Below are 9,477 nucleotides of genomic sequence, written 5' to 3'. Positions count from 1 at the left end.
CACAGGGACACGTGAGGATGGCTGTTGCTGTGACTGCAAATCATTCTTTAATAGGCTCTTTACATATAAGAATGAAACAGGAGGAAAAGACCCGGGAGTAATTGGAGACGCCGATAGTGATATTTAACGTTCATTCTGCAAAGGCTCAGGTTCGCATTCTGGTACCACGCTGGCAGGATTTGACAACTGGAAAGTTCCGTAACCATCTCTTGCTATCTCTGGGGGTGGAGACACTCTAAAAGGGCGCGAGCCCCATCTTTAAGCATGGCCCAGTCCCATGCCGTCTGTAAGACTTGCTGTTTGAGGTCATTGTTGCAGCCACTCACTGAGGGTTTCCTCTTCTCCATCCACTCTGCTTCACTAATAGCATGTCTTCCCCCATGGGGGCTGGGCTCTTGAAGTGAAGTCGTGCCATCTGGGCAGCTAAGGAGCATTCTGGCTGTTTGTTCTGATGCCTGTCAGTGGTCCAGTCGATGTTCTTTGCCAACATCATCACTCAAATGCAGTGACGTCCCTCGGGTATTTGGAACTCACACCAAAATGACCCCAGAGTGTGGCAAGTGCATGTGTGCCAGGGCTGGCTGGCACCACAGGTGGAGGGATACAAAGGCAGTAGTGTCACCGGGGTTGGTGCCTCCTGTTATTCAGTATAGTAACTAGACCTGGGGGCAGGTGGGTGTGCTGAGATCCCCACCACTGTGGTGGGAGAAGGGGCTCTGCTTTGCCCTCTGGGGGTGGGGAGGAGCCGAGGGAGCTGCAGTGTTGACAGGGTGTGGCTACAACTCTGGTCCTAGGGTCTGCATGGAGGTGGGCATGCTGGCAGGCGCTGGGGGCAGGGAAATGGGGAGGGCTGTGTGATACCAGGAGTCACCTCAATGGGTAGCAAGCAGTCTAGTGAAGTCACTTGGAAGGTGTCAATTCTTCAGTCTTCCCTATTCCCAGTCCAGCTTTGATATACATGAGGTCAATGAAAAGGCCAGGCTTGGGTGCTCAAGGTGCCAGCGTTGCTGTGCAATGCTTTAAGAGAGATCTTTTGCAGTCGATGTGCCCAATACAATGCACTGTTGAGGGAACCCTGGTGGCACCTTGGGCTCAGTGCTAGGCTGCTAACCAAAGCCTGGTAGTTCAAACCGATAGTCTCTCTGTGGGGGGAAAGGTGAGGCAACCTGCTGCGAGCAAGAGGTACAGCCTCAGAGCCCCTCCTCTGCCTTGAGCTGGAATTGACGGGACGGCAGCGGCTCAGGTGTTGTTTGACTTCCTGACTGCTGCCTCATGAGCAGTATTTATCAGGATGTTGACTGATTTGCGGGAGGGGGTGGAGGGTGGAGGGGTGGCAAGGGTGGAGATACCCTAAAGGGCACCGACTCCCCTACAAAACACAGATGGGAAACTGTGGCTGAATTATGTGACACTGCAGCACAGAGCAGTGCACCCATGACCTGTGCTGGAAGGGATACACTGGTTCTCATAAGAAAAGCTTCTGGGAGGGCAGATGGGTGGGGGTGGGGGTGGGGAGGTGGGAGGTCATTGTCCTTTCAAAATCAATAGGAATAGAAAGGAAGTAAGTGGGAAAAATTAGGGACAATTGGAGAAATGGGGGGGGGAGAAGAGGGGTGTGAAGAAAATCCAACCGCTCTAATGATGACATTATACAAATGTCCCAAGTCCCCCTGATGTCTGCTAGTGCATCAGTGTTAGCTTTCCCATAAGAATTGTGTCTGAGGAGCCCCTGGTAGTGTGTTTTGGTTTCCTGATGCCAGAACGAGGTGAACCAGGGAAGGCCTCTATTCCCCTCCACACGAGAGAGGCCTGGGTGCTTCTCAGGACCCAGATACCACTGATAGAAAAAGACCTAACGAGAGGAGCCCTGGAATCTTCTGCCTATGTGGTATTTGACAGATGGCAGACGCACTCTCATGCCCACTTGCTTCACAATCTACTTTCCATGCAGCCTGTACCTTGCTCACATGCTTATCACCGCGTGTGTCCCCAAAGCCTGCAGGCCACATACCTGGGTGTACTTGCGGAAAAACACCCCTTGCACCTTCCCAAAAATTTCATAATCCACAGATATCAGGGTGTCCCCTTCTGCCATGCTCACACCTGCCAGAGACCAGGAAAGCAGCAGCGTAAGGGACTGTGCTAGGATCCCCAATTCCCGAGCAGCAAGGGCCACTGCCACCTGTCCCCCAGCTGAAAGTCCTTGAGTGGAGTGGGCAGTGTGCCCACCGGTGTGTGCAGTAAGGAAAAGACACCTGGACATGGCATAAGTGCTCCTGGCAACAAATGCCCCAAGAGGCCTTTAGGGCCAATTCCCTGTTCATCCCTCCTCTTACCCATCCTGGAGGATCCTGGTGGCACAGTGATTAAAGCACTCGCGCTAACCCGAAGGGGAGCCACTTTAACTCATCAGCTGCCGTGCGGGAGAAGGATGTGGCAGTCTGTTTCCGTAACGACCCCGGCCTTAGCAAGCCTCTGGGGCGTTAGCTCCCTCCTCACGGATCAGAATTCCCTGCACCGCACGGAACTTCAAGGTTTTGGAATACCCACTCTGAGCCCGCTCGCTCCCTCCTGTCTCTTCCCCTTCCCACGAGCTTCCGCAACCGTCAACCCCCTCCCCCACCTCTGTTAACATTTTAGGGTTCATCGAGTGGGGCCCCCCACTCCAGGGCTCACCCTCCTTGTCTTCCTCAAAGGCTGCCAGCACCACCCGAGAGGAGAACCTTGCCAATGGCCCCCCCTCGGCGGCGTCAACCGTCGCGCCCGGAAGCTTAACGAGTGCCCATCATCTCCGCTCGGCCAATCGGCGACGGCGCGCTCAGCCCAGAGCCCGCCCAGAGGGCGGGGCTTGAGGGCGCGGGCGCGTGGGAGCCGAGGGAGCCCCGCGAGCCTGGAAGCAGGGAATTGACCTTGGTGTCTGCGTTGAGTCCACCGCTGCTGCCTTCACCCACGTGTAATAAATAGGGCTCCCCCACCTCACTCACTAAGCATACCCCTTTCTGCATTTTCTAGGGAAGAGAAGTACACAGACGGAGGATACAGCCCACATTCACTAAGTATTTATTTGGTCACACGATAGTGACCAAAACACACAGGACCCCTGCCCCGCAGGTGATTAGACTTGGAGGGTCGCCGGCAATAAGCCTTCAACGTCATGAAGAAATCAATGGAATCCGTACAACCTTTCTGCCCCGTTCCCTCCCAGTTCTCCCGGACTTTGGGGCCCGGCCCAGGCCTGCAATGGGAAGGAAGAGGGAGGAATGCACACGAGGTCCCAGGAGAGATGATTTCTCCCTCTGTGTTCTGGACGCTGCCCATCAGTGTCTAACTTACTAAGAAAATTTCAACTAACCCGTGTCTAAAAAAAGCATGGCTCCGGGATCGCCGACTGAGCCAGTCAGTCTGAGGCAAGGACCAAAGTGCCCGAGTGTATTTTGGGAAAAGAGAATTGTCCAAGGAGATTGCGGGTTAGGATGGTTAAAATTAGGGTCGGCTTGTAGGCAGCTGGGTCCAGTTGGCTTTATGATTAGTAAGGTACATGACGGGAAGTTGGGGTTTCTCATTCCTCGTGCACACATTCCTGGCCTTGATCGCCTGACCCTCATGGCGTAGTGGGCTACACGCTGGGCTGCAGCTAACCGCAAGGCTAGCAATTTGAACCCACCAGCCCAGCCGTGGGAGAAAGATGCGGCTTTCTACTCCTACAAAGAGCTATCGTCTCGGGAACCCACAGGGGCGGCTCTTCTCTGTGCTGACGGGTCAAGACGAGCAGGCATCAGCTTGGTGGCAGTGAGTGTGGGTGGTCTGCGTATAACATAGCCCTCCGTTTCGTGAGAGAGGTTTGCAGAGAAGGCCCTGGAGAGTCATCATTCCACCAGCTTCCCACGATACGCAGCCCTGGTGGTGCAGTGAGCTCAGGGATAGCAGAAAGGTTGGCAGTTCAACCCCCTCCGCAGATCTGTGGCAGAAAGGCTGGGCACTCTGCTCCTGTAAAAATGGCTGCCCTAGAAAATCCATAGAGACAGTAACTGGATTCACCGTGCCTTAGGGGTATGGCAGGAACCTCGGTGGCGTAGTGGTTATACACGGGGCTGAAATCGGAAAGGTCAGCAGTTTTAAACACCAGCCGCTCCTGAGGACTTTCTATTCCCGTAATCATTTACAGTCTCGGAACATCAAGGGACAACCTTGTCTTATCAGGTCGCTAGGAGTCGGCATTGAGGTGGTCTGGCAGGGGAGATTGTGGGGAAATGGGGAGCAAATGACGAAGAGGACAAGAATGAGGAAAAGGTTCTAAAACGGACTGAGGTGATGGGTGCACAACACTGTGTGATGTGACTCAACGACTGAATTGTGAATTATGTGCCAAGAAAACTGTTAAAAACAAAGTTACCATCTACCAAAATCCCTGTGAGGGAGGTCTACTCTGTCGCCCAAGGTCACTATGAATCCAGCAATTTGACAGCATCGAACAATAGCTTTCCACTCTGGCGTGAGACTCCAAATCCTAAGGATTAATCGAACCTGAGTGCTGGAAGGGGCTGGGAGGGAGTACCATGCCTGGAAATATTTGAAAATATTTCAGATGTTAAGCAGAGTAGCTCACTAATATTATTTCTTCTAAAATGCATGTGTGTGTTTTATAAGTCTCTGTAGAATTCAAAACTTAGTGATTACAGGGTGCAGACTGCTGGAAGAGACTCAAAGATGAATGACAGATAGCCTCTCTTCAAAGACTTTTCTGTGTAAAGAACAAAAGGTGTGCGAATTATGGGATTATAAAGAGACTTTCCCCAGCTTTGTCTCCCCCAAAGACATGCCAAACATTAGAGGCTATTTGCCAGCACATGGTGGGAGGTCAGATGCTTAGACATCCTCCCTGAAGGCAGTCAGTTGCCAGACTACTGTCTGGTCCCACCACAAGAGGGGCCCACTCCCTGCTGAAGAGGACAATGGGCTACTTCCCCCTACAGGCTTGAGGCCATCAGTCTGGTCCCTGTAGGTGGGGTTTACACCCTACTGATAATGGTTTCCATGGAGAGCCAAAGAACAGGTCAAACCTGCTCAGTGGCATCCAAAGTTAGGGTGCCATCCTGAGTCCAGGATTCCCCCATCTTGTCACGTGTGCCCCCAATACCACCCCTTCCTATTGCATGTGTATCCCTAGATTGTCCCCCTCTCATTACTCTCATTACTGTATTACCTATAGTACAGCCCTTTCCTGTGACATACTGTATGTCTTTACCTGTAGTGAGTGAGCTTGCACCCCCCCCAAAGAGCTATAAACCTTGGTTAGCAATAAAGATCCCCTCTCTCCCTGGCTCTGTTTCCTCACTCCCCTGTCCCCTGTCCTCTTTCCCCTCCCCCTGCCTCCTGCCCTCTGGTCTCCCATCTCCACATGGACCACCAAGCAGGGCTGAGGTAGGAAATGCTACTATGAAATGCGCCTGACTCCATTATTTCAATCTCTCATGCTATGACTTTATTATAATCTATATATTTATATATCTCAACCGTACAGTTGCGCCTATCGAACCTGCGATTAGTTGTGGGGGGCTGGCCTTTCCCCCACAGCAAATAATGAAAATGCAACATCCCACATGGCAATTCAGTTCCATAAACACCCACGGCAGGTCCGGTGAGCCAGTCCTGTGCTCTAACAAGGGCAGAGTCACGATGGGAGCACAAGGGACAGAGAGATGAGTGCCCATTGGAAAGCTTCGGAAAAGTTTCCTGGGTGAAGCAGCGTTTTACCCTAGGTTTCAGAACCACGATGAGTTACGTGATGGAGCTGGGATGTAGCCCAAGGCAGGCTGAGTCCACAGCTCATTGTCATAATCCCTATAAGCTCTCCTCTCCCTGTACCGGAGTTTCTGGTAGGTATTACCACTGAAGTGAGAGGGTGCAGGTAGTCAGTTGTGGCTAGATCAGGGGATTACCGTGTGACTCCACCGTAGGACCTGTGGGGAAGTTAAAAAAAAAAATACTAATGCCCAGGCCTCACCAGCAGGTAGTCCCAAAGTGCAGCCGGGCATTGAGAACCACTGCATTAAACTCTGGGGGTTATTAAAAAGAATTAAGGCTAGAAAGTTGGGCTGGATCTAATCTAGTGGGTTGGAATGCCTAACTAATTGCAACTTTATTCTACAGCAAAAAAAAAAAAAGGCAATAGGGAGAGAAATCAGAAATATGTAGGATTATCACTCTGGCAGCTCTGAAGTCTGGGCGGGGGAGCGCAGCAAGAAGCGCAGGACGATGATTTCCTGAAGAGAAGTGGGGAAGAACTCAGGGCATCAAAGTGGAAAGGCGGGGCGGTCCTAGGGGAGAAGCATTGCAGAGGTAAAGTCACCTAGCCCTGCCCCTGCATTAGAAGGGAGGGCGGCACAGAGGGAGAGGAACAACTGATGGTTTGAACTGGAGAGGTGATATGGGAGACGTAGATTGGGGGATGGGAAGAAGATCGTGAGTCTTGTCCTGTCACACTGAGTTGACCATTCATCTGAGCTTCTTATGCTGCCCTAACAGAAATACCAAAGTGGTAGGTTTCAAAGAACAGATATGTATTTTCTCACAGCTGAGGGGCTGGAAGTTCAAATTCAGGACATGGGCACTAGGGAGAAGTTCCCTCTGACCACGTGGCATCCACCTTCCCTCATTGGTGCTTCTTTACTTCTGTGTCTAACCTGCTCTTTCCTTTTACATCTCAACAGTGTTTGGCGTATAGCACACCCTATACTGATAAGGCCTCATTGACAAAGGAAACCCTATTCCTACATGGGATTGCATCCCCTGAGATGTTGTTCTTGTCGGGTAGGTGCTGCCTACCTCAGTCAGGGTCATCGTGCACAACAGAAAGAAATACTGCCTGGTCTGGCGCCATCCTCACGACTGTTACGTTGAAGCCACTGTTGGGGTCGTGGTTTCCATCCACCTCACTGAGCTTCCTCCTCTTCTCTGTCGCCCTTCTGCTTTTACTAAGCACGACGCACTTTTCCAAGGACTGGTCTCGCCAGATAGCATGTCCAAAGTGATGCAGTTTCGCCATCCTTGATTCTAAGGAGCATTTTGGCTGTCCTCCTTCTAAGATAGATTTGTTTGTTCTTTTGGCAATCCCTGGTACTTTCAATATTCTCACCAGCTCCGTAATTCAAATGCACTGATGACTCTTCCATCTTCCATGTTCAGTGTCCAACACTCACAAGCATCTGAGGCAATTGAAAATCCCATGGTTTGGATCAGGCACGCCTTACTCCTCAAAATGACATCCTTGCTCTTCAGCACTTGAAGGAGTTCTTATGTACCAGGTTTGCCCAAAGCAGGGTGTCTCTTGACTTCTTGACTGCTGCTTCCAGGGGCACTGATTGCGGGTCTAAGGGAAATCCTTGGCAGCATTAATCTTTTCTCTGTTTATCAGGATGTCCTACCGACAGGTCCAGTTCTGAGGACTGTGGTTTTCTTTACATGGAGTTGTCATCCATACCGAAGGCTGCGATCCTTGATCTTCATCAGTAAGTGCTTTAAGTCTTCTCACTTTGGCAAGCAAGGTTGCATCATCTCCATATCACAGGTTGTTAACACGCCTTCCTCCAGTTCTTCTTCATATAGTCCAGCTTTTCAGGTAATTTGCTGTTTGGGGGGGTTAGGATTTACAACACGTATTTTGGGAAACAATTCAATCCATTACAAGGTTCCGTAGACACATTCATGTGGAGAGGCTAAACTGGCAAGTTTGGACAGGGCTGGAGCTAGATACCACGTAAACCAATGTTTCCCCGCATAGGCAATACTGCCCCCAGAGGACGCTGGAATGATCCAGGGAATTGCAAAAGCAGATACCCATACTTTATCCTGGTTTATAGGCTGTAGTATAAAAGCTTTAATTGCAGGGGGGGGGGGGGTTGCTGAGTAATTTTTTTCTTTCTTTCTTTCTGAAAAGGAAGCAGTAGGTTAAATATGTTTAGGCCCCTAGGATCTAAACACAGGTTTGAGCTGAAATCTCAGTGTTTGGTTGAGGTCATTAAAGAGAATATTGAGAAATAAGAGGGACTTGGAGAAAACCTACATTTAGAAGGCAGGTGGGGAAGACTTGAAGAAGACATTGAGGAGGCACAGAGTCCAGTGAGAAGAGCACTCCAAGTGGAAGAGGGAGCTCAGGCACAGAAGGTCTGCCGTCGGCCGTGGGAAGGGCACTCCAAGAAGAGGGAGCTCAGGCACAGAAGGTCTGCCGTCGGCCATGGGAAGGGCACTGGTGACAGTGGAAGGATGGAAGGCAGACCACAATGGGCTGGGCGTTGAAGGGGAGAAGGCAGGGGGTGGGGAGAGGGAGGCAGAGTTTTCTCCCCATAGGTCCTGCAGAGAAGAGGAGAAGTTAGTAAGACCCTCCTCACAGGAGAAGCAGCAGGGCAAGGACAAGGCTTGTTTGGCAGAGGAAAGTTAAGCATACTTTGTAAGCCAAAGAGGAGTCGGTGTAGAAGAGGTGGTGGAGGTTCCTGGAAAGGGATAAAACTCCTGAAAAGAGACCCTTCTTCCTCCGAAACAGAGGGAAGGAAAACAAATTAGAAAGAAAGAGAGGGAAGGATGGGAGGAAGCCAACTGGGAAATTCTGCCAGTGTGTGTAGCGAGAGCCGGAAGCGAAGATGGTGAGGAAGTTCAGGTGAGCAGTGTCTGCACCTGCTTCTAGGAGGCCGGCTGAGATGGGGGTGGGGGAGTTGGGGTCGGGAGTCAACAAGGAATGAATACAGGAATAAATGGAGGGTCCGCCAAGACACTTCGTTCTACCATGTGCAGGCTGTAACAGGGCGTGCTGTAGTTACAGGAAGAGGCAGCTGGCTGCCCGTTCCAAACAGCTTACGCGAGTGAACTGAAGCGGAGGAAGACAAATAAACTCTCTTCTGATGTTCATAATTTATAATCATTAGTCTTGAAACCAGGTTATACTGATTGTTTTCATCTGGCAGCTAGCGTTGTTATCATTACATCTGGCTGAATCATCTCTAGGCTCTAAGAAGCGCCGGTCTGGGTTACCACGGGAAAACTTTGTAAAATCAAAATAATTAGATTGGCCGCAAAAAACGACCTCAAAAGCATGGGCGCACCTAGCGGAGTACCTGAACTTGACAGCTAGCCTCGCCCGGCTGGGGAGGAAAGGCAAGGGGAGCTAGCAGACGTGGGGCCCGCGCACCGGCGCGGGGGCGAGCAGCAGCAGGCCCACCCGCGCTAAGCGGGCGGTCCCCAGAGTCGGGCGGCAGAATGGCCCCAGGGCACGTCTAGGTCGTCCGCCCCTTGCCAGACAAGGGCCCGCTCCAGGGTCTGGGAACATCGTTCTCCGAAAACCAAAACAAAACGCAAGTTCGTTTGGGCCTGAGCTCCAGAAAAGCTTCTCCCACCCTCCCCGCTCCCCGAGGAGCTCCAGAGTTGGCCGGACACAAGGTCAAAGTGACACTCAAGCGCACCGCACCCCTCCCCACGCCGCGCCAG

The 9,477-nt window shown here is 51.5% G+C and overlaps 1 protein-coding gene across 1 annotated transcript in view; it reads right to left on the bottom strand.

Annotated features, from left to right (window-relative positions):
* ACYP1 (acylphosphatase 1) overlaps window positions 1–2,751 on the bottom strand; it is a 7,125-nt gene extending 4,374 nt beyond the window's left edge. The window contains exons 1-2 of the mRNA XM_004698718.3: window positions 2,677–2,751; window positions 2,012–2,103 (exon numbers count right to left, since the gene is read on the bottom strand). Of these exons, the coding sequence (XP_004698775.1) occupies window positions 2,012–2,095 (84 nt within the window). The 5' untranslated portion in view covers window positions 2,096–2,103; window positions 2,677–2,751. The remainder of the gene's footprint in view (window positions 1–2,011; window positions 2,104–2,676) is intronic.
* Window positions 2,752–9,477: the final 6,726 nt, after the last annotated feature.

This window comes from Echinops telfairi, unplaced genomic scaffold, assembly GCF_000313985.2.
Source record: "Echinops telfairi isolate 266 unplaced genomic scaffold, ASM31398v2 ScPeMD7_18;HRSCAF=68, whole genome shotgun sequence".
NCBI lineage: Eukaryota > Metazoa > Chordata > Mammalia > Afrosoricida > Tenrecidae > Echinops > Echinops telfairi.
This window is presented reverse-complemented; position numbering and strand designations above follow the sequence as displayed.